Source organism: Rhineura floridana, chromosome 8 (assembly GCF_030035675.1).
Source record: "Rhineura floridana isolate rRhiFlo1 chromosome 8, rRhiFlo1.hap2, whole genome shotgun sequence".
Taxonomy (NCBI): domain Eukaryota; kingdom Metazoa; phylum Chordata; class Lepidosauria; order Squamata; family Rhineuridae; genus Rhineura; species Rhineura floridana.
In genome coordinates, this window is record NC_084487.1 from 28436098 (window position 1) to 28460483 (window position 24386).

Genomic DNA, 24386 nt, shown 5'->3' on the forward strand with positions numbered 1-24386 from the left:
GCTTCCCCCCCCAGTAATGCCCAAAAGTAATGCTAGAAAGATTACAATTACTCCACAAAAGTAATAAAATTACTCCTAGTTCTATTACAATAAAAATGTAAAGGAATTACCCACTCGTTCCTCAAAAAAGTAATGAATTACAAGTAATTTGTTGCTTGTAACAAATTACCTCCAAGCTGTGGTCAGAGTTCATTTGAAATAATCCTGTGCAATTGAAGTACATCAGCATTTGAACACAAGGTCAAAAACTTTTCTTTTAATTAGACATTTTCAGTATTCTCACTTAAGCCTTCTCTGTTCAAATTTATGTTGAACCCAGTTCAAAGTAACAGGTACCTTGAGTAAAGTGAAACTAAAACGACTTTCTGATTAATGTTTTCTGAATTTGCTTTTCTCTCTCCAACTGTCCCCTTTAGTTCAGAACAAGATAAGGAAGAATGGATAAAGGTAAATGTGCTGTTTTACTAAAGTTTATGCCACAATAAGTTTGCTAGTTGTTAAAAATGACTTTCTAACATGGCTACCCCTCTGGAATTTACCTTATTTTTTGTTATTCCTTTAAACTTAAACTATTAATTAATTAATTTGTATCATTAATTTGTTCATACTTCAAAAGAAGCCTCTAAGCGGTTTACAGTGTTAGCAAGCATCTCAAACACAGTGAAAACAAAATAGTACATTAAAACAATACAAAACACTTTAAAAGATCTTAAACATCAATATTTTAGTGCTTGTTGCTTTTAAAAATTAACAAACAATAATGCTTCTTTCTCTGTGACTTCTTTTGGTTTGTTGTTAAATGGTTTAGATTTTGATTCTATTAAATCTTAATAAATTTCATTAATTCCAGGCTCTTCAGAGTACCATAGATGCTTTTCAGCAAAGGAATGAAACATTCAGAAATGCTATTGCAAAAGAATATGATGACATGCCTGTTGAAGTTTCTGTAAGTTCAGGATCTGTAACTTTTTAATATGGCTGTTCACGTGAATGGAATTTGCACCTGAAAATGCTGAGAATAGCTTGTGAAACCCAGACTTCATACTTTGCCATGTCCCAGATTGGTTTCCTCTTCTAGGTTTCTCAGTGTTGATTCACAAAACACATATGCATTCATGAGAGCATGATTTTTCCTTATGTAGATACTCATACAGACATATTATTTATTACTCTTGCTGCTGCCGCTTACTATTTATTATGTTGTCAATATGCACTTTATTTTATTTAGAAGGTTTATATACTGCTTTTTGCTTTGTGACTAATTATCAAAGTGACATACTGTATAAATTATAATACAATATGATCAATATTTTCAATTATTAACAGCAGATCAAAACATATTAAAAATAAAGTCAGTATTTTACAGTACAAAGCCCCTGTCCAAAAGTCTTATAATCGATAATTTGATAAAAGGAAGATAAAGAAATAGGAGATGGGGTAAAAGAATATACAATTATTTCACTTGCAAGGAGGACATGAGGTGAGGCTAGAGGATTATTATTATTTTTGGCCAAAGTTTCCATAGGAACAATAGGTTTTGAGGAGGAATTTATTCATTTGTGCACTATATTATCAGCAGGGTCAGAACCAAAAACTCATTCAGGCTCGTTTTTATGCATGGGAAAACAGTGGTGCTTTTCATGTAATTGATTACAAGATCCCTGTTCTTCCAATTGCCCTTCTGCACTACCTTTCTTCTATCAATACATTCTCAGCAATCTGCTTGTGAGTATTTAGTGTGAACTATTTCCCCACCAACACCCCAGAAAGGGTATTATAGGTTGGGCTTTTTGCTTTCCAGCGTAATATGAGACTTGGTTCAGTTGGTTGGGTAATGTATGAGCCAGGAGGACATGGATATGGACTGGATTCCAAGGAACTATATGACCATGCAAAGTGCTTTTTCCCATGCATGAGATGGTGGTGGCCAGGAGAAAGGTCTTAGCTCAGTGGTAGAGCATTTACTTTGCATGCAGAAGGTATCAGGTTCAGTTCCCAGCAACTCCAGGTAGTGGTGGGAGAGACCCCTCATCAACCCTTGCTGAGGGATTGGTTGTCCTCTCAACAAGCAGTTGGGGAGGCTGCCCATGGGTGCTGGCCAGCATTAGACCCCAAGTGAGGCGCAAGCAGTCAGTAAGGGTGGGTGCGAACTGGATGAGGCCCAGCCCCTCCCGAGCTAAGGGTGTGGTCCCACCCCCACGAGACCCCTTATGGGGTCCCCCTTATGTTTGATCCTGGCCAATGCTGTTTCCACCTTGAGTTGTGACAGAAGCAAATGAACCCCTAACAATCAGAAAGCAATCATTGAGGGATAGGTGAAAAACCTACTCAACCAAGAGCCAATTGGATTGAGAGGAAAATTCCTATCCAGCCCTGTCAACCTGCAACCCTTTTAGCAAATTTCATTGAAGTATTAAGGGAGGATTGCTGGGAAGCTGGCGCATGAAGAAAGAGGCTGGCTGCAGCAGGTCTGAGGTCTTTGAAAGGCCTGGGCCTGCCCAGCCTTCTTAGCACTCTTGAGGGATCACCTGGGACTACAGGTGGTCCTGCAAGAGCTGATGCAAGGGCGGGAGGTAACTCCCTTGCCCACTGCTACCTGGAGCTGCGTGCTACCCTACAACAGTGCCCTGCACTTAACCAGCGCAGGGCTAGGATTTTGAACATAATGACAAGCCAAGCTTCATAGCTTGTTGTTCCCACTTGTGCTAGGGAAGGAGCAAAGCATGAATGCACGCTAGTATTTCTAACTGGGCCACTGAGTCATGTAGGTTATAGCTTGTGTTGTGCTGCTAGTTTTTCAAAGCAAGAAAATGATTTATTTTCTGTGCTTCTAATAATCCATAATTTCTCCATGCCTCCCTTCAGACTGCTGAACTTGGGAAGAGAGCACCAAGATGGATTCGAGATAATGAAGTGACCATGTGCATGAAATGCAAGGAGCCCTTCAATGCACTGACAAGGAGGAGACATCATTGCCGAGCTTGTGGACATGTAAGCACATAGCTATTTCTGCTAGTTGTTTAACAGATGCTGGAGCAGCCAAAATGTTGTCCACATACTCCATCTGGTGGTGGTTTCTAAATGTTGCTTTGTTAGAGTTGAGCTTGCCATAGAACAGCGGTCAGAACTTGGGCAGAAGTTTCACTGCATGAACCAACTGAGCCTGTCTGTGGACAACTTAAGAAATTTTCCATTAAATTGCTCCTTAAGGAACTGGTGATTTTAAGTCTTGTGTTCTTGCCTTGATGATGACTCTCCTAAAATAAAGACAGATTTTGTCTTGCTTTTCTTCTATGAGCTGTTGCTAGTATCTGGTTTTCCAGCTGGTAATCTAAGAAACATTGAACTAATCTTAAATTTAAATTTGCCTTGGCTTCCCCCCCAGGGTGTCTATTTGGGAATATTTCAGCCACTAACTGAGAGAATTTTATTGCCATTGGGTTGTCACCAACAAAGTTGTTCCATTTGTGCAAGGATTTTTGCTCCTCCCTCTCCCCCTCCTCTACCTACACTCTCCCATTCCTGTTCTATGGGTTCCCACAACCCTCTGGAAGAGATTGGGAGGGGGTATTGGGAAAGTAAGTTCTGTTGTGCAAGCAGAAGTTCTTGGGCGAAACTTTGTTTGATACAACCATGTGTTATGTTGTGAGTGCTTTCATTATTTTTATCATTTTATGTATTCAGAATTGTTGTGCATCATATGCCAAGTAATCCCCCAAGTGAGGTTGGCCAATGAACAGAGTATGTGTTCTGTGTGTGTGTGTGTGTGTGTGTTGCCACCTTTCCTGTTTGGCTTGCTTATTTGAATCCCCTATGCTATAAGCACCTTGATCTGATGTACTTTGTTCCTGGTCTCTTTGGTTAAGGCGTTCTGTAACTTTAGCCAGTCTTACTAGGATTAAAGCAGTAGGCTTGGGATCACATGCAAATTGCCTCCTTTCTCTGGTTCAGTGTGTTGCATCTAGTAAATGCTAACCTCACTAGATTAGATTACTCACTAGATTAGACTAGTGAGTAGTGGCTCATGAGGGGGGCGGAGGTAGTGGCATCCTCCTGGTGGCGGTGCTATAATCTTTGGGATAGGATGGGGCAGTATGAGATGGCGAAGTTGGAATTGCTCCAGGGTGGCAGAGACCCCAGAGGTACATCCACAGCTGTGGGGATGCTGCCACCAACCCAGAGCTCCCCCACCCTTGCCACTGCTGCCCCATCCTGTGTGAACTGCCTCCGAATACTCACCCTCTCCTTCCCTCTGAGCCATTGCACATCTCAGTCACTGTATTTCCTCTCAAGGATCTCAGGCTTAATTCTAGTAGGGCAGAGGAGGGAATCGCATGCCAGGGAAGATATGGAACAAATAGCATTGTAATCTCACAGCCTGTTCTCAGTTAACAGTTAAGGACCAATTAATGTTATGCTTCTATTTGTCCTCTGTGATATTGGCTTATGTTGGTTTATGAGTGGCAGGGATAAAGCATGGATGATTTTCACTTTTGATTGCTTGCAACCCTCTGATCTTAGAAAATATGAATGGGCACAGAATTGAAAAGAATTTTGCAAAATCTTGCCATATAAAATGAAAGGGGTGTGAGGAACATAATATTTCTAAAATAATTCAGATCTCTCCCCCTCTTGTTAAGGTGGTTTGCTGGAAATGTTCTGATTACAAAGCTCATCTTGAGTATGATGGCAATAAACTGAACAAAGTTTGTAAGGACTGTTACCACATTATAACAGGATGCACAGATAGTGAAGAAAAGAAAAAGAAAGGAATCTTGGAGGTATGGCATTTAAACAAATATTTCAATTTGGTGTGGGCAATGTGCTACTTGGTTTACCTTGCTGCATGTTTCTTGTAAACATATTTTTGTTGGATGGTTTCATAGTACTTACATACAGAGGTTTTTTTATTGGACCTGTGGGTAGTATGCATATCCTATATTTGTTTAGAATCAGTCAGAAGCCCTCTTTTCACAGAACAGCCACCTTGATGTGGCTGCTTAAAACTCCTTCTGCACAGCAGTTGCTGTACAGGGCAGGCCATTCCTGAAAAATGGGAAGCGACATGCTTTTGCTGCTGTCATGTGGCTAATCCCCATGCTTCTTCAAAGCCTTTTCAGTTAAAAGTTTATGGCAGCATGCAGAAAACTGACAAGCAATCATGTGGCAAGCTACTGCATGTGCATGTTCTGCTCTGTGGAGCAGCCATTAAGCAGGTAATTTTTTTAAAAGTAGCCTTCATATGGAGACTATTTTGTGTAGAAACAGACTGAAGTGGGTAGGTTTAACTCTAAGCCATGATCCCTTGACCACAGTTCCCTCCTTGTTGAATATGTCTTATTTCAAAGGGTTACTGGGATCTTACAGACTGGCTTTTTCAGCTGGTGAAACTAGGGCAGAAAAAGGAGAAGAGGGAAGAGTGTCTGTACTCAAGTGAGGTGAGGAGAGACTGGGTGACCAACCACCAAAAACATACATTCAAAATTAGCATTGCAGATTATCTTGTGACTTCTGATTCAGCAGAAGTTTCCAGTACTATTCTATTCTCCCAGTCAACTGTTCTCCATTTTGCTCCTCATGTTGCATCCCGTTTCAGCTAGCTACTCCCCATCTTATTATCAGGTATTTATGGAAACATAGGGACATTCCATTTTGTGTCCCAACACTTTATTGCTTTCACTGCTTACAATTGGGAGAATGGTGAGTTCAGTAACCAAGATGGAGATGTCACTTGTCTGGTCCCTTTACTTGGCTGAACTGACATTTGCTATCATTTGGTCTGTAATGAAGTAATAATGCCTCATGTTCTAGTTATATTAATATGATAAACTGGGTTCTAGCTAGACTGTTCTGTTCGAATTCTCTGAAAGAAAATATTTCTCTTTCTGCATCCCTACAGATTGAATCAGCCGAAGTATCTGGGAACAGTGTGATATGCAGCTTTCTCCAGTACTTGGAAAAATCAAAGACTTGGCAGAAGGCTTGGTGTGTGATTCCTAAACAGGAAGCCCTTGTACTATATATGTACGGTGCCCCACAGGTATGTATTTATTTTTTATTACTACATATATATTCCACCCATCTTCCAAGGAACTCAGGTTGGCATGCGTGATTTGCCTCCTCCCCATTTTTATCCTCACAACAACCTTGCGAGGTAAGTTAGGCTGAGAGACTATGACTGGCCCAGGGTCACCCGTTGAGCTTCATGGCTGAGTGGGGATTTGAACCCTGGTCTCCTAGATCCTAGTCCAATACTCTTAATGACTACACTACACTGGCTCTGTAGGAGAAAAAAGTAGAACACAATAAAACCCCTGCTTTCTGAAGAATATCCTGATAGCATACATGAAAAGTGGGATAACATGGCTTCCACCAATGTTTTTGCAACTATCAATCATACACTTTTTCCTGTTTCCTCCACTACCTTTACCCTGGCCCTTCAACATACAAGGAAGGCTTATTTCATAGAAAAAAACTACTGTAGAGACCATGTAATTGTTCTGCTTCCCCTCTGCTCATCCTGTGCTTATTTTCAGGGTGTAATGAAAGGATAAGGAGGCATGAGTTTTGATCCTCCTAGTGACTTGGTAGGATGAAGCTTTCTCCACTTGTAAATCTCCCATGGGTGCATGTGTCATCTGCAAAGCTTATATTTTGCTAGGAACCACTGTAATGGAACCTTTTCTTTCCTCCAGCACTAGTCTACCCCTGCTAGTGTGAGAGGTTTGTGTGAGGGGACTGAAATCTTACGCTCTGATTTCCTTTAGAATTTCCTGGGCTGAGTTAAAAAAAAGAGAGTAAATTTATGCAAGTTCTGTAATCAATTGATCAATCACTCTCTTATTTCCTGCCAAACCCAGAACTTTTTTTAAAAAAGGATATTGTTTCTGTTTGCTTAGGATGTAAAAGCACTAGCTACTATTCCATTGTTGGGCTACACGGTAGATGACACTCCAAGAAGTGCAGACCTTCCCCACAGTTTCAAATTGACTCAGTCCAAGTCAGTGCACAGCTTTGCCGCAGACAACGAGGAACTAAAGCAGAAGTGGTTGAAAGTCATCCATTTGGCTGTCAAAGGTGAAACGCCAGATTGCCCAAATGATTTGCAGATGAGTTTGGAGGATCAGCATGAAAGCTCTGCAAAACTGGAATTTGAACCTTGACGCATCACATGGTCTGTAAGATGCATATTTTTTTTCTCCACTCAGACTTGGGTTGACACTAATTCTGAAATCAACAAGAACGAAGCCAGCCTTCCTAACTCCACCATGTTTCTTAGCACTTTATTTTGGAAAAGAACAGCAATCATCTTTTTTTAGGGAACCTTTTCTTATATTTATGTTGTGTCAATAAAATTTAATGTACAGAGCCATTCTGCATTTTCTTTTTATTAAATGTCTCTATCAAAAAGTTATCAATATTACTATACTCCTGCTCTTCCCCAAAAAATACCATCATATGAAATGAATGCTATTGGAGAAGAAATGTCTCTTTTCATATTGGTGTCAGTACTGGTATATCTTGGTTACTTTCTAGGACTTGTAGCTGTGTGTTAAAAGATGTACCTCCACATTGCCAAAATAGATGTGTAGTGGAATGTAAAGATAGTTTGGTTTATTGTATATAAATTCTAGCACTATTTACACTGACTTGTACATACATTCTATCAATTTGTGTTTGAGAAAAGAATAATACCCAGAGAGTCTAAAATTTGAAAATTATATATTAAAAATGCATATTTCCCACTGTAAAATTTATTAAACAGTAAGTACAATATATAAGATTTGCAGGGTATGCTATTAGAGAAAAATGTATTATACTTAATTTTGATTTAACTTCATGACGTTAAGTTCAAGCTACTAGCCTATGGTTTATTTTAAAATAAAGCATGCATCCTCCTGAAAATTTAAGCAGAGGATTCTAAATGAAAAACTAGTGACTTGTTTATATATAATGGCATTGATATTTTTATATATTAATGCAGAGCTTAAAAAGTAGCAGTAATTCAAAAGGCATGTAATGGATGTGCGAGTTTGGGCTGCGTTTGAAAAAACATTGTTACTCCTATTCTCAGTCTTGTGCCTGTTAACCTTTGGAAGGTGGTGCTACCTTTTTAAAATTACAAGTGCTTCAGTAAATAACAGCCTGGTCTTAAATGATCACTTGTGATCATGTACTTTGCCTTTATAGTTGGTCACTAACACCCAGACCTTAATATTATAGATAAGTTCAGACATCACACCAAATCATGATTAAGGAATATTAAATGTAGTTTAGTGTGATGTGTGAATTGACAAGCCATGATCTGAGACAGCAAAAATACAATCAAGCCATGCTTTGTGCAAACTATAGTTGACAAATCATAATTAAAGCCAGAGGCAACTGTGTTGAGATAGTAATGCTAAGCAGACAAGAGGAAAGCCAGCAAGTTTCTCTAAACCATGATTTTCTTATACATTTGGAAGGTCAAACTTTGGTTTGGATTCTAAATTATGGATGGCACAAACATAAACCATGTTTTGGCATGATATCTGAACTGAGCCTTTCTAATACTCACCAACCATGCACGTTGCAGAAGTGAATACTATTGTATTAACTATTTTACATGACCCATATCCATTAAAATAGGTGGCAGATTTGCCACTGTGATATGTGACTGTACCCATTGTTTGCATGGAATATTATACACTGTATTGTAAAACATAATATATATAACTCTAATTTTGCCCCCCTTTTTTTGCAAAACCCGAATACTTGGACCTTAGCGCATAAAAAGATTCTTATGGAATTCTATCTTAATCAAGTTTTGCAATATTGAGGCAATCATTATAGTAACAGTTTCAATGTAATCTTTGTCTTGCATCTTTGGGTTGGTACATGTGCAATAACTTAAATTCAGATCTGATGGGGGGGGAAATACACTGGTTAAAAGACTTCTGTTAAACAGCTACAATTCAAGGAGATTAAGACATGTTTAGGTATTTGCCTGAACATGCAAAGACTTAACCATGGATGGAAGCTGTGGCATATATACAAAGTGCATCTCCATCATCCCTGGCTTGGCTTGTTCTGCAGGCATTTAGCACAAAGGTCTGAAGAGGATTCTAAGTAGGTGCTGTTGAACACACTTAGAAATCTTTCGGTGATCAGGCTTCCTGACTGCAGGTAGGCCTCTAAGTGTGTTCAACGAAATATGCTTAGAAACCCTTTTCAGACCTTTCCGTTGCAAAATATGAAGGTCTGAAAAGGAGCCTATACAGCCAGGTACATTAGATGGACACTTTGGCCCCACCCATAGTTGGAAAAATTGATCTTAAAAGTTTATTTGGAGATGAGTCCAGACTTTATGTATCCCATTTTAAATAATAGAAAAAGCTTTTTTCATGCTTTGGGTTTAATCTTATTCTCACTTTTGCTAAGCATTAAGTAAGCAAAGTGCTCTTTCCAAAATACCAGTCAAATTGAAATATTAGTATTCACTGAATGCCTTCAAGATGGGTTTACTTCATTAGTAACTAGATAAGGGAGAGAATGGAATGATCAGGGTGACATTCTGTATGCTGTGCTGCCCTGTTGAAGCCAGCCAGCCAGATCCAGATTCTATTTATTCAGTAATACTCTAGTGAATAAAATCAAGGATTTCTTTAGCAGAGGCTGGCCTGCTTTGTTTCTATGTGGGTCATTTTGCCCTGAATTTCTGCATATGGCATAAAAGCAAGCAACTTGTTTTGGTTTTTTAGAGAGAAAAAGTGAAATTGGGAATCCTAGAGAAATCACTGGACTCTTTATTAGAGCAATAGTAATATCACAAGACCCTTGATCCACTCATATTCCTTGCAATAGGTCTGAGCATTTGTGGGGTTTTTTTTGCAGCCCCTGGAGATTTCTGGCTTATATAGCTGCAAAAATGGTTAATACAAAAGGAAGAAAAATGTTTTTCAGTACTTGTGATTTCTCAGCCTTCATCTTGTGTTCATTGGAGCTTCCATATTACCCCAATGGGTGGTGCTCCCCATCCACACGGATGTGCCAGATTCCTTTGCTAATTGAATGGGGAGATCCCTGTATGCATGCACCCTTATGCGGAACACCCTGAGTGTTAAGACACCCACTTGTATATATGTCAGTTTTCATTTCTGTAGAGGGAGCAATTCTGAGTGAACACTCCTCTGAGCTCTCCCCTTATTTTAAGCAGCTAAACCTTTAACAGGCTGTTTTTTTCCCTTTCTTGAAGTCAGGGTTTTTACTATATAGTGAGTGCTGCCAGCTGTCACTTGGTGTACAAAATGTCCATTAAAATTGTGAGCTTATCATAAAAATTGTATTAATTATTCACAACCAAGGGTCTCCTCTCACATTGTGCCAACAAGGAAAAGGCATACATCAAAGCATAGGTTGCCTCTTCTGACAGTTGCACAAATTGGTATTTGTGTGCTATTCAGTGCTAGTCCTACTTAGAACAGACCCACTGAAATTAATGGACATGACTAACTTAGATACATTGATTTCAAATGTTTATTTCCCTGCACCCCCCAGTTTAAAATACTTTCCTTGTAGGAAAAGTACTAATATGAAAAGCATCTTGGGTATAAAATCTTCTAACATTGTATATTTCTGATGTGGCCCTCTGTGCAGAATTAAATGTTGATTGCTAATCTTTTGGTATACAGGCAGTTATCCTAAACTTTCTTTTTGATGGAAAGTCAACCATTATACTTTTTTCTAGAAGGGAAAACTGGAGGTTGAAATTTGGGCAGTTGATTTTCAGAGAGAGACTATATGGCCCTATCTTCTTTCTATCATGAATGGCAATGGTGCCTATATGGTGGTTTTGGTTCTGGGGACCTTGTTTGAAAGCACACTACTTATACCAGTTAGTGACCACTTATGATTCATGTTGATCTCAAATCATGCTACATTGGTTGGAATGGAATGGAAACCAGCTACAGTTTATCCCTGTGATAGTAATGTTTGTGGCGGGGGGACAAGCACAAATGTAATGTTGGATTTCCTTCATCTTTTCCCTCTGAGTTTGCAGACGTGTAGAGCAAATAGCAAGGGGATCAGTTATAAAAACAAACAGCCCCTGTTCGGCACTTAGGAAAGAGCACTTCCCATTACCTTAAATATACTGAGCACACTTGCATAGAAGCAAAATTGCATGGAAATAAAGGATATTTACTTCAATGTTCTGGGGTTGGGGTCCTTTAGACCCCTGTGTGAAGCACAGCTAATGATTACTTAGTAATAAAGATGAGGTAAATAAGGTATAGTCTGATTTCCTAACTCCATCTTGACTCATAAACCTTTTAAGATATTTTATTCCCATAGGATTTCTAGGATGAAAAAAACAACCCTTTTAATTTGATTTCTCCCAAGGCCATCCCACATGTTTTTACATTTGTTACATTCCAAGCTATATCTCACTCTAAGCAGAACTTTGCTGTGTCGTTGGAAAATACTGGATTTTGTGTTCAGTCTTTTCACTTTTATGGTATGTTGGCCTTTTAAATATTATCTCACTTCTTTTTTTAACTTGACTTTCTGTTTGACTGGTTCATTATGGCGTCAGCATGCAGCAAGATGCAGTAATGCAGAAGTGTCTGTGCCTCTTGCAATCTAATTTAAGTAATTACCTCAGTAGAGAGAGGCAGCTTTTCATGTCCTTGAGCTTTTACCAAGTACTTTTGGCTTAAATAACATAAAGGAGAACAATTCTGTTTTTAAAAGGAAGGTGTCTGTTAACAGAAAAATAGGCTTAGCAAGTGAAAGCTGTGAAATTCAGTAACTTTTAAACTATCATCACTTAAAAGTACATGAATAACTTTTCGCTTTTCAACTTCATATTTTCAACTCCCTCCAAGGTTTTGGAAACCTTAATAAAAGCTTATTTTAAGTAGGATGCCTAATGGCCATTCAGTTTCTGTGAACGTAGTCTGGATGTTTGGGGAAATTTGAGTTTGTACCCTTTTTGTGAAATTTCCTCAAATTTAACGTTGCTTAATGTTCTGCAGTTTTGATATTTTTGTGGAAATTTGAGCTGAGCAGCCACTGTATTCATATTTGTCTTGGTAAGGGTGGAATGCTAACTCACTGGACCTGTTCACACAACTGTAAGCCATGGCCTTAAATTACTGTGTGTTACTATGAATCAGAATGCTGGTGTACACTATCTATTTGTGCCTGTTCTGATCTGAGCTGCTGATGGGAAACAAAAAATGGACCAGCTGGTTTAGTGTTTATTTACAAACTAGCACACATGGTTTGTTTCTCCCAAAGAAACCATGAGCAGTAGGTCAAACTTTGGCTTGAGTTCTGGTTTGCATGTAATACTAAGCAAAGCCTGATGGTTTGTTTCTGCTGGCTCAGGAAGGGAAGGTGCAAAAGCGGAAATAATTGAGCAGCATGTACCACCACACTGCTCTCAGGAATGCATGCTCCCTCTCCTCTTTTCTTGTTATTAAATGTTGTGGTTAGTCCTGAGAGGAACTCCAGTTATGGAGCTTGCACAGGTTTTCTGAAGTTAGAAATTGAAAACGATTTCAATGTGCAGTTTGGGATCCTAGGTGAAAGGAAAGCTTGGTCATAATATAACTATGGTTAATGACAATGAACTAATTAATTGTGGGGAAGGAGGAAGGTGAAACCTTGCTCCAGTAGAGGTGATAGAGACCATGCTGAAGCTGGATCCCAGTTTGCTAACTGCTGAAGCTGGAGTATTATTCTTACTGGTACATTTTATATGATTCACTCTCTTAACCACTTGAGTTTTAAAATTCATGTTGCCAACAAATATCTTGGCTTAAAACCATGTATGCCAGTTCAACATTACAAATTGTAATTACCTTGGTGTTCAGTGAATTATCCTCATTGGACTGGTGGTAATGGGAAGCCCACAACACACTACTGCTTCAGCTAATGAATTCCACAAACTGTGGTGAACCAAAGGAATGTCCACTTGGAACATCCACATTTCCGACATTCAACCTCACCCTCCACCAATAATGTTTGTGTATCAAATGTAAAAAATATGAACATCTCCTACAAATCTTTCTTTTATCACTACTAATATGAGTAAGCAAAAGCAGGTGAATGCGCATGCAATCTAAAATACTATGTGCTTTCTTTACTGCTTTATTTAAATGGTTTTTTGCATTCAGATATAAGTTAATTTTTAAATATGGTGATTTTGTTATTGCCCAGTTGAGAAGGAATTTGGGATTTGCTAATTTGTTTGTTTAACCTCTTTCCTGTATTGGATTAGAGTCACAGCTGGCTGTTAGATTAACTTGGCATATCCTGGGGGAAATGTTGGCCATAATCTTGCCAAAGTAAGTAAATTAAATATTTTTGCTTTCAATGAGACAGTAAACTTTGGTTGGGTCAGATCTGTTGAAAATGGCTTCAGTGATCGAAAAACCTCAGTAGTTTGATAAAGCATGGATAACCAAAAGTAATAAGTGGTTGTCCTCTGACCAAGTGTACTACTGTTTCTATTATTCCATTGTTGCGGGATGTTAATATACTTGAATGATGAAAGAAGTCTGTATTGCAATGCCATCCTGATACCTTTATCTCTTTTCACATCTTAGTCCTTATCCTTAAAGCATTTTTCTGTCTTCGAGTGGGTGAAAAGCAATTATCCGTGGAGTGGCTTTTTACTTTCCTTGACACCCTTCGTTTTCTTGACTAAGGCTGCAATCCAATACACACCTATCTGGGAGAAAGTCCCACTGAACCCAGTGGAGCTTACTTATTATTTATTAGATTTATATCCTGCCCTTTCTCCCAGTAGGAGCCCAAGGTGACAAACAAAAGCACTAAAAACATTTTAACACATAATAAAAATAGACTTTAAAATATATTAAAACAAAACAACCATTAAAAACATATTAGAACATCTTTAAAAACATTTTTTAAAAGTGTTAAAAACATCTTTTTTTTAAAAAAAAAAGTTTAAAAACATTAAAAAGCAATTCCAACACAGACGCAGACTGGGAAAAGGTCTGTATTTAAAAGGCATGTTGAAAGAGGAAGGTCTTCAGTAGGTGCTGAAAAGATAACAGATGGCACCTGTCTAATATTTAAGGAGAGGGAATTCCAAAGAGTAGGTGCCACTACACTAAAGGCCCGTTTCCTATGTTGTGCAGAACAGACCTCCTAATAATATGGTATCTGCCGGAGGCCCTCACCTGCAGAGCGCAGTGATTGACTGGGCATATAAGGGATAAGAAGTTCTTTCAGGTATCCCGGTCCCAAGCTGTACGTATAGGGCTTTGTACACCAAAACTTGAACCTTGAACTTAGTCCAGTAGCTAATAGGTAGCCAGTGCACTTCTTTCAGCAGTGGGATGACATGTTGGTGATACCCTGCTCCAGTGAGCAGTCTCGCTGCTGGATTTTGCACCAGCTGCAGCTTCTGGACCAACCTCAGGGGTAGCCCCACATAGAGTACATTACAGTTATCCAGCCTGGAGGTTACCAGTGCATGGACAACAGTGGTCAGGCTATCCCGGTCCAGAAACGGCCACAGCTGTCTTACCAGCCGGGGCTGGTAAAAGGCACTCCTAGCCATGGAGGTCACCTGGGCCTCTAGCAACAAAGATGGATCCAGGAGCATCCCCAGACTACATACTTGCTCTTTCAGAGGGAGTACAACCCCATCCAAAGTAGGCAAATGATGAATTATCTGAACTCAGGAACCACCAACACACAGCGTCTCCACAGCTTCTCTGCTTCTGAGTAGACATGTTGGATTGCAGCCTAACTCAAGGTTCATCCTGTAAACAGTGCCCCAGGGCAAGTAACTGACATGCTTGTTCACAACTGTAAGCTCTTTTCTTCCTGAAGGGAGAAGGGGGTAGAAGAAGAATGCTTTGCTGTATTGTATATTTCAAGTGATTATAGTATTAATAATTCTAGGGGTGTTTATAAACATCCATAAAAAGAGTGGAAGCACTAACATAACATTCTTGGCAGAGCAGATTCAGCTGAGGGGAAATGAAGTTCTGACTTTTGTTGGAAACCAGCAGATGTGCACAGTGCTGACTGGCTAGTGCCTGTGATTCCTTCCTCATCCCAGAAATATTTTGCAACATTTTAACATTTTCTTAAAGGGGAAAAAAAACCCACATGTGTACATGGAGCTGCCCTGTCAAACTGAGTGGAGAAACTTGCATGCACAGGAGTCTCATTAGAGAAGTGAAGGCCTGGGGGGAGAAACAGAAATGTTCAGGGAAAAATGGGTTTTTTCCTCTTTTTTTCCTAAGCCTTCATATCTCAAAGCTTCATGCCACAATGCATACATGATATATAAAGCAGCTCTCTGTGCATAAGTGGGGCTATCATGATTGTAAAAAAAAATCATCCCCTCTGCCAAGGTTTACAGAAGGAACTATATGCACGTATAGAACAGTAGATTCTGCCTATTATTTAGAAAGACTTGCTTTAAGGACATGCTGTGGTTTTTTTACATTGCAATAATATATATACATGTTAGCACGTACCTGTTTCTGTACATGAAGCAGCAGCATGTGTTTTTACCATGTGTTTATACAGTATTTCAAGCATGTCAGTGAGCCAGGATGAGACATAGTTCCTTGGAGCAAACTTCCACACAGTTCATGTTTTAGCCACTTCACATGTTCTTTTACACCTGAAATAAGTCACTTTGGATTTTTTAAAATTATACAGAGATGGAGATCAGTTGCAGGAAAATGGTATCCTGTCTAGAATCTGCTATTCAGTGCTAATATTTCATATTGTTTCATAACAACATATGCCCTGGTACAGACTTAGTATTGTTTTGAAGTGACTGTTGAGTGGTTTTGAAATTTAGGGGTCTGATGCAACTTCCAGTGGCTGTAGTAGGTCTCTTTGTATTGGTGTTAAATATGATGTAATCAACCTCAGTTGCAAAACTAAAGTGATGGGTATAGGATTAAGGTCCTAGATTGTGTCTACTGAGTAGCACAAAGAGAATCCACGGTGATGACTATCCTGCTTTCATCCATGTGAACAACCTTAGCAAAATTAAATGGGAAAGATACTCAGTATAAGCACAAGTCATACAAATTAGTTTTTTTCTAATAGGTTAGTTATCCCCTCTTCTACAGAGAAGAAATATTTTGTTTCTTGGTAGAGCAGCTTGGCAGGGCAAACTAAAGTTCTCATCCATGCAGAATAACTCTTGATGGCAGTTTTAACTGTACTCAAGGCTCTCTCTATCTGACAAAAAGGTATCCAAATCTATAACCTGCATTTCTTAATTCTGCAATGGCTTGGTTTGAACAGTATTATACACTCACGGTATGTTGTAAACTATTTAAAATCTAATTAGGAAGTGTCCATTGTGTAAATCCATTAAAGGGAAAATTTAACACGACGTTCCGGTTTGGAGACTAGTTTAGAGTGTTTGCTTGAGTTTGTTCTGTTTTTTCCCCCTATCTCAAAATGAATGTAGATTTGATTTTTCCTTAGTAAATTGTTGAAGTAGATGAGTCATTTTTATAAAACTTTTTTTCTAAGAAAAATAAAAATATTTGTGATAAAACAATTGAGAAAAAGGAGATTTTCCTCAAAGTATTTTATAAGAGAGCTAAAATACTATGTTAGGAAATAGGGGAAACTAAACCTTTCCCTTACTGCAGCAAATGCAACATATCCTCTAATGTTCCCCTTAAAAATGCACTGAAACTCATCTGCACTTAGTCTCAAGAACTTGAGTGGTGAGAGATGTTACAAGCAGGCAGAACATGAAGGGAAATCAATCAAAAAAGCCAGATTCCAAATGCACAATGGCCTTCACGATGAAACACAACTGAAAGATTATAGAACAGTATGTCTTGATACAAGAGTGGAAGCAGGGTAAGTCCTACCTAGCTGATGTTATCAGAACCAATACATTGCTTTAAGATACAGTCCCACTGTGTTGTATCTGGCAAAGGAACGCATTTTTTTTAGTTGTAAAAATAGTTTCTCAAAGGGTGTATATTGTTTTTGCTCTACCACAAATAAATTGCAAAATGTAAAGAAAAAAGCAACATTTAAGATTGTGACAGTGGTTACCTTTTCCATTTAATATGTACATGAATGTAAAATATTTGCAGATATGTGTATATATTTCTGTAACATATGTATATTTGGTCCATAAAGGTTGGAGCTGGAATACTGTAAAATTGTGCACTTTAATTCTTGTTGAAAACTTTAAACTTAAAAATTTGTATCCTGTAAAATAAAAGCATAATTAAATCAGTAGTTGTTCTCTGTGGCTTTAGTACTCTTGCCCATTTCTCTGTGTGGTCTTCACCAATGTAGCCAGGCTTACTGGTGGTGATAAAGAATTAAGAGTGAAATGCAGATGATTTCTAAAACAAGGACGACACACTTAAGGACAGATAGGCGGAGAAAATGGCAAGTTCCGCATAGTGTAAATTAGTGAATGTTTATTTCAAAGAACATCTCTTTTTTCAAAGTGATGACATGCAATGCAATTTCATACAAGGTACAAAAAGTTAAGACTACAACAGGAGAAATACAAATTCAGTGGTCATCCAGGTAGGGGTCAGCCCGTGCAAGACCATTTTTTTCAAAGCAGTGATTGATGGAATGACCCTACAGGCCAGACTGCCTGAGAGATTGGAACATTGTACAGCATCAAATGCACCCCCCTTATACACACACTTATTTTTTAACCCAGCCCTCTCTAAAATATAATTTCATTTTTATGAGAAGTTTGACACCATTCAAATAAGACATTAGAGAACCAGACAGCCACTTTAGGTAGATAAGGCATTGTTAGTGACCATGGAACTTCTATTCTTCTCTCTCCCCACCCCCTTGTGCTGTATCATGAAGTGCATTTCAGAATTTCCCCAACTTTCATCATCCAGGCTCTGGTGTTTTCCCAAAGAAGTCTGTACTGATTTCATTTATCAAATTTGCCTCCTGTTCTTCCTTCAATGAAGACTAGGTAGTGAGATCTAACTCTCACTGTGGTGGTAAGCCACTTGAGGCTGGAAGGAAGAGCTTGCATGACAATATTCCTCCGAACAAAAACATTTCCTCTAAATTAGATGGGGAGAAGGGACCTGGCTTAGCCACCTCCCTGAAAGTGCATTTTTTTCTGTATGTGAAGGGGAAAATATTTTCTGTATGGAAGAAAATTCAGTCATGTGAGCTGCCTCTACTTGGAAGTGGTACAGTCCAGATAGAGGCTCTATATTTGGCTGCCATAGTGACTGGCTGGCCACCACCAAGTTTCATGGCCAAGTGTGGAATTGAACCTATGATTCCATGTTCTAAACTTGTGATGTGGCTGCTGCACCACACTGATGTTCCTTGAAGATTCTGCTATCTTTGCTTTTGACACAGACTCTGCCTATTTTACTTGGATGTTGTTGTTTACAAGATATCACGTTCATTTCCAAACTGTTTCAGTCTTTTGATGTATTCACTCTCATTCTTTCAGGCCAACAACTGAGGCCAAGAGTTAATCTAATTTTGCATTATGAGTCCATGACAAGTGGGGAAACAGTCTTCTAGACCCAACTCATGGTCTACTGGACCATGTTGATTCTCTAGTGCCCATCGGAGTTAGATCTACTTGCGTGTATTATGAGCTGATGTGTCCTATGCATGCAAAACACTGGCTATGTTAAAGTACTAGTTTATCCAAGGAAATGTATTTAATGTTCTATTTTTCACTTGTTCTTCAAGTCTTAGCTGTCCAGCAAGAGGTTGGTACTACAATATTCAATATAGTCAAACTCTTTGATGTCAAAGGTAACTTTACTCCACTTCTTGAATGTTCTTCGGTCATCTGGAGTTTCCACTACAAAATATTTAATGGCAAGCATGGGGAGTTTGATTTCCCGGTAGATCATTTCCATTCCCCAAGCCTGTATGGACAGAAGTAGGGCAGTTAGGTTATTCACCCAAGTTTCAAAAGGGTACAGTGCCACATTTAGTTGGGGAAAGCACTAGCCCTGCCAATAGTAGACAAAAAAAAAACCAGTACATTTTTCAGTGGACTGTGCCCCAGGCATTTTAATGCAAATTCATTAGGAAGAACCCTGTAGTGTTTCAAAATCACAAGCCATTTGCTATGTGACTGGTATGGTCTAATACAGGGGTTGCCAACCCATTAGCCATGTGCACCATGCTGCCCAGAAAGGCCTCCATTGGCACCCCCAGAATGTAGACTGGAATCTGAGCTTTTTTTAAAAGTAAGTCTCTAGGTCCCCTAGAAAGAAAGTTATGTAGCACAATGTGCAGGTTCCCTTATAGGTCATTTCTGTGAAATTAGCCAACCTGGCTACTTGTACCGTACCTGTCACTGTTAGCCAATGAATGAAGTCAGAGCTGCGACTGGTAAGTGAGTTGCTTGGATACCAGGCAGTAGGAATCCCTGGGATTCTAACGAACTGCTGTTTTGCCTTCCCTTTCAGTACACTTCCCCCCACCCTACAGTCCTTGGAATCTCCAGTTTGCCCTTCCTTTGTTCTTAGCAACTAGGATGCATCTTTCTGTGCAGAGGTCACCTGTGATCAGGTAGTGCCTAGAAATTAATTTCTGCAAATACTGCTAAACAATAAGTGTGGGTGAAAATTAAAGAATCCCCCTCCCCACAAAAGGCAAATGTGAAAACTTTCCAAAGAGGGTTAGGCATGTCTCCTGCTTTGCAGGAGCTAAAGAGCAGGGACTCATTAAGAATTCACTGTATAGTTAACTTGCAGTACAATGGTATATATGCCTACTCAGAAGTAATGTGTTTACTGAGTCTTACTTCCAAGTAAGTCGGTACAGGATGGCAGCCTAGGCTTTGTTTTAAGGTTGGCACTAGGGGAAAAGCAGGGTTTTTGTGCCTTTATCAGCTATGACAGGCAGAAATTTAAAAGGTCAAGCCTTTTCTAGTACAGAAATACAATTATGGGAAGAGCTTCACTGACTACTTTATAATTGTTTGCCCCATGGCAACCATTTTGTGACTCTGGTTCAAGAAGGTTGACAAACCCTGGTCGAGCATACTAAGTTAGGGAGCAAGACATAAATTTTGTTTTGTCTGGTAAAATAAAATTTAAGTAGTGTGCAGGATATGCGATTATTCAACAGTTGCTCAGACACGTAACAGCACCGTGCAGCTCCACAGTCCACCATAATTAAATGCCCTTAGGTTCATTGATGAGTTGCAACATACAGGCCAGAAATATGAGTGATTTAATAGTTGTGTAGTAGAGGGACTTTTAGCAGGTTGTCTTGCAAGTTACACCTGCTGCAGGGGCTCTGTTCTCTTTTGCATCTTGGCACCATTCATCCATGCCCAACTAACATTAGTAAATGTTTCAGTACTAGAGCTTTGCTGAATGTGTTCTTGACACTTGCCAACAACACATGATCCATTATGCATGTTCTGCTTTCTGTTCTAGCTCCAGGGACCAGTTAAGGGGCTCAGTTACAAGAGGGGCTCCCTCACTCTCTCCCAATTGTTCTGCATCTCGGGTCTTGTGAATGAAAAAAATGTGAAAAGCTGGTCCCAGGGCTAGAATTCGCAGTTTATAGAAAGGCATGTCTGCTACTGCCATGCTGCATATATTCTCACCACGTACTCCCAATACCCCTTTCTTAGAGTAACTGCTCCCTCGACTAATTATAGATTTCTAACAAAGGGGAAGATGCAGCATTAAAGCCTTAGGGAGATCAAGGAACCTATATGTGCAAAATCAGAATCTGGCATCTCTGACTGTGATGCCCAAGCTTTAGAAACAGGTGGGTGGGTGGTGCTAGTGAGAATAACTCTAGTGACCATGAGACTGCTCTTTCTCTTTGGCTCCAGTCTTGCTGTCCTCTTAGCCACCCATTTCCTCTCCCCCACACAAACAAAAATAAAAGTTCTCAAAGTAGCAGATGTATAAAAATGTCTTAAGTAGGAACAGATGATGTACTTTTCTAATACCTCAACCCTGGCTCCACTTACCTGCCCACATTTGCTGCAGCTGATGGAGCTGCCGGGCTTCCAGTCCTTGAACTCGCGAGGAATCGCCACATGAGCAAGGGATGCTTTATAGTACAGACTACATTGAGGACAAAACAACACATTGATGTTAATTTCTCACTCATTATCCCTCTCCCTGTGAGACCAGCTGATCTAGCTCCCCACTCCATTGCATAAAACTTACATATGTACCAGGCTCACTTTTAAAAAGACAATCTTCAGTTTATGGAGTTCTCTACCAGAAAATGTCAACTGCTAGCCTAGATGGTTTTTTTTTTTAAAGAAATTGAGCAACTATTGACCATAATTACAAAATTGAACTTCCATGTATTCCTCTTAAAAGTTACATGCTGAGGGCAAACAAAAGGGAAGGTCCTGGTTCATGTCCTACTTGGGGTCGGCTGCTGTTGCAAACAGAACGCTGGATTATTTTATTTACTGTGTTTATACATCACTTTTTATACAAGTGACCTGAAAGAAATTCACATCCTCAAAGCAGTTTTCTTTCTGTTACAGTTACCAATCCACTGAAACAGCATGGAACACTCTGCGAGGTGGAAGCTTTTGCATTGCAGTGCTCCCTGCCTCTTGACTGATCCCAAATTCAACTGGAGTAAGTAGCAGCATTTATAGCAGCTCCATCAGCATGCCTGGCACCTTCTCCTAGGGGTGCCGAACCTGTGGCCATCCAGATATTCCTGGAGTCATATCAACCTCAGTCAACCAGGCCAATTGAAAAGGTTGATGGAAGTTGCAGTCCAACATCTGGAGATGGATTAGATGGCCTTTTGATCTAATCTAGAAGGACAATGCATATATTTTTATCTTTTGCACTTAAATATTGTCTAAGAACGCAAAATACTGGGCCAAGATAATCTGAGACACTTTTTTTATTCAAAGATGTAGTGGAAAAGGACCTGGAGCAACGTCCCTTTCCCTTCCATTCTGTCAAGTCAAGCACAGTACCAGCCCTGAATCAAAAAAATGTTGGGTCAATCTCAGCCAAAGCAGACAGAGCAAGAGCCATCTCCAGACCAGTGGTTCTCAAACTTTTTTGGTTCGTGGCGCACTGTAAAACATATAAAAATTTTCTGGTGCACTTTGTGTACAAAATTAAAAATATATTAATATATTTTAAACGATGAATAGAAATAAACTATAGAAAACTATTACTTACCCTATACAAATGGGTTTCTTCTCATTTTTAAAATATACTTTCATAATATTTGAGGCACACCTAGCCACCTCTTAGGGCGCACCACTGTGCCTAGGTGCACCGTTTGAGAATCACTGCTCCAGGCTCTGTCCCCTCCTGCTTCTTGTTGGGACTGGGCAAGCAGAATGGAGATTCAAAAAGCATGATGCTTATGGTCATTCCGCCTTCCCTCACCTGAAGCTGGGGTTGATATTTATGTGGTGCATATTCTCAATTCTGCGCAGGTCACTGCCGTGGCAGACTGCTATGTTGCAGTTAAGGCAGTAGAGGCGCACAGAGTCTGGATCATATAGTCTGCGTTGCTGCTCACGCCCAGCATCCCGCAGCCTGCAGCTGACAACGGCTTCTTGCTGAAGCTTTGCAATCTTTAGAAAGGAAGAAGGTAGTTAGTTGGGTCTGAGCCAGAGGGTCTGATGTGTGTTTTAAATGCAGCTGAGAAGTAGCCAGGAAATCTGCTTCTAAACCATGTATTCTAGAATCCCCCTGCTCATCTTTGGTATGCTGAAGAACATCATTTCCCAAATTCTTCCATTGCTGCTTCCTGCTCTTCCACTCACTGAAAATACAGAATAGCTATACAGCAAGTCATTCATTATTCTCCAGCCTACTTGGTGGCTTATATAGTTTCATTGTTCAGAGTCAACATGGTGCAGTGAATAAGTTTTACATCATCTTCAGCTACACTGCTCTTGGAAGAGAGAAAGTTCTTGGAGAAAGTTATTCTCAGCCACTGTTCCCCATTACAAAGTGGGAACAATTGCCTTACCTCATAGGGCTGTTGCCAATTTAAGTTGCTGAAACACACTATTAAATGAGCTATAACAAATTATTTTTTTTCATGATCAGGATTGTGCAGATGTTGCAGGTCTGCACCACTTCAGAATGCTCCGTAATTAAAAACAAACAGCAGAGCTTCCAGCTCATAGAGAGAGAAAACTTCAGAGAAAAGGTTCCTAACGTAACTTTCTCCCTAAGGGGCCAGTTTTCTGCTTTGTTTTATTTCTTAATACATTGATATTCCTCTCTCCTCCAAAGAGAAGAAGATGGTGTACTTGGTTTCCCCTCTCTGAATTTTATCCTCACAACAACCCTGTGAGGTAGGGCACCCAATGAATTTAGTAGGTGAGTGGAGATTAGAAATTAGGTCTCCTCAGGCCTAGTCAAGACACTCTAGCCCAGAAATGAGGAACCTCAGGTTCAGGGGCCAAATGCAGCCTCCTCTGTCTGACCGTGGGGATTTTCTCTAGGCCACTTCCCATCTCCATAGGCCCCACCCCACCCCAGTCCTGCTTCCCACTTTCCCTGAGTGCTTTTGCCTGTCTCGAATGTGACTGAGATTACTCACTGTTTTCCCTCCAGTATAAGGGTTTTATTTAGGCTCAGTGTGCCCCCAGAGGCCCCAAACCCTCTGTCATCCACTGAGGGATTCTGGTGAGCCGTTTTTATACCTCCCCCGAGAAGAAAGTCAAGGTCTCATCCCAGTGCATACACATTTCCCAAGCATTGTATTTGTCTGGCCCTTTTGAGGTATAAGGCTCCTCACCATCTGTTCTTTTATTATCAGAGTTAGCTTTTACCATTTGAGTAAATGCCACACTCGCCTTGTTTAGGTTGCAGCCCCCTACTGTTTTCAGTCCTGAAGGCTGCCTCCCCTGGCTGCCCTCTTCTCTCTATATGACAGAGCATACGCACACCTTGAACTGTGGTGATCTCTTGATGGAGAGAGGGTGTGTCCGTGCATGCACATACATTAAACTCTGATGTTATGCATGTCGGGTATGTAGTCTATTATACAAAAATGAGAGTCCTATCCATTGCCCTGCTCACCTTTACCTCTAGCCCCACCCACCCATGCCATGCGGCCCTTGGAAGGTTCTCCATCAAGGAATGTGGCCCTTGGATTGAAAAAAGCCCCCCACCCTCCTTGCTCCAGCTACTACATCACAGTACAGGGATTTGCTTTAAACAAAGGGGGATCATCCAGACGTGCATCCCCGCTCACACAGTATGAAGAGGTACAGTTCAGAGGAAGAGCTGAACCATGTGATTCTCCTGTATATGTCATTTGGCTCCCCTTCCCAGCAAAAGTATGGTTTTACTTCTTTGCTAATGGCTTCCTCCACCACTACTTCTATCAGCTCTCTTTGTTCTCTGACTGCCCCCTTTCCAGAAAGTAAT

General features: G+C 39.9%; 2 protein-coding genes across 7 annotated transcripts in view; one reads left to right on the plus strand and one right to left on the minus strand.

Annotated features, from left to right (window-relative positions):
• Window positions 1–7410, plus strand: part of FGD4 (FYVE, RhoGEF and PH domain containing 4) — a 170870-nt gene extending 163460 nt beyond the window's left edge. For all 3 annotated transcript variants that reach the window (XM_061638726.1, XM_061638727.1, XM_061638728.1), the window contains 6 exons: window positions 417–447; window positions 851–946; window positions 2866–2991; window positions 4641–4781; window positions 5900–6040; window positions 6900–7410. In XM_061638726.1, the coding sequence (XP_061494710.1) occupies window positions 417–447; window positions 851–946; window positions 2866–2991; window positions 4641–4781; window positions 5900–6040; window positions 6900–7163 (799 nt within the window). In that variant the 3' untranslated portion in view covers window positions 7164–7410. The remainder of the gene's footprint in view (window positions 1–416; window positions 448–850; window positions 947–2865; window positions 2992–4640; window positions 4782–5899; window positions 6041–6899) is intronic.
• Window positions 7411–17427: 10017 nt separating this feature from the next.
• DHX58 (DExH-box helicase 58) overlaps window positions 17428–24386 on the minus strand; it is a 28850-nt gene continuing 21891 nt past the window's right edge. For all 4 annotated transcript variants that reach the window (XM_061638736.1, XM_061638735.1, XM_061638734.1 and 1 more), the window contains 3 exons: window positions 22383–22573; window positions 20975–21071; window positions 17428–18899 (listed from right to left, as the gene is read on the minus strand). In XM_061638736.1, coding sequence (XP_061494720.1) covers window positions 18720–18899; window positions 20975–21071; window positions 22383–22573 — 468 coding nt within the window. In that variant the 3' untranslated portion in view covers window positions 17428–18719. The remainder of the gene's footprint in view (window positions 18900–20974; window positions 21072–22382; window positions 22574–24386) is intronic.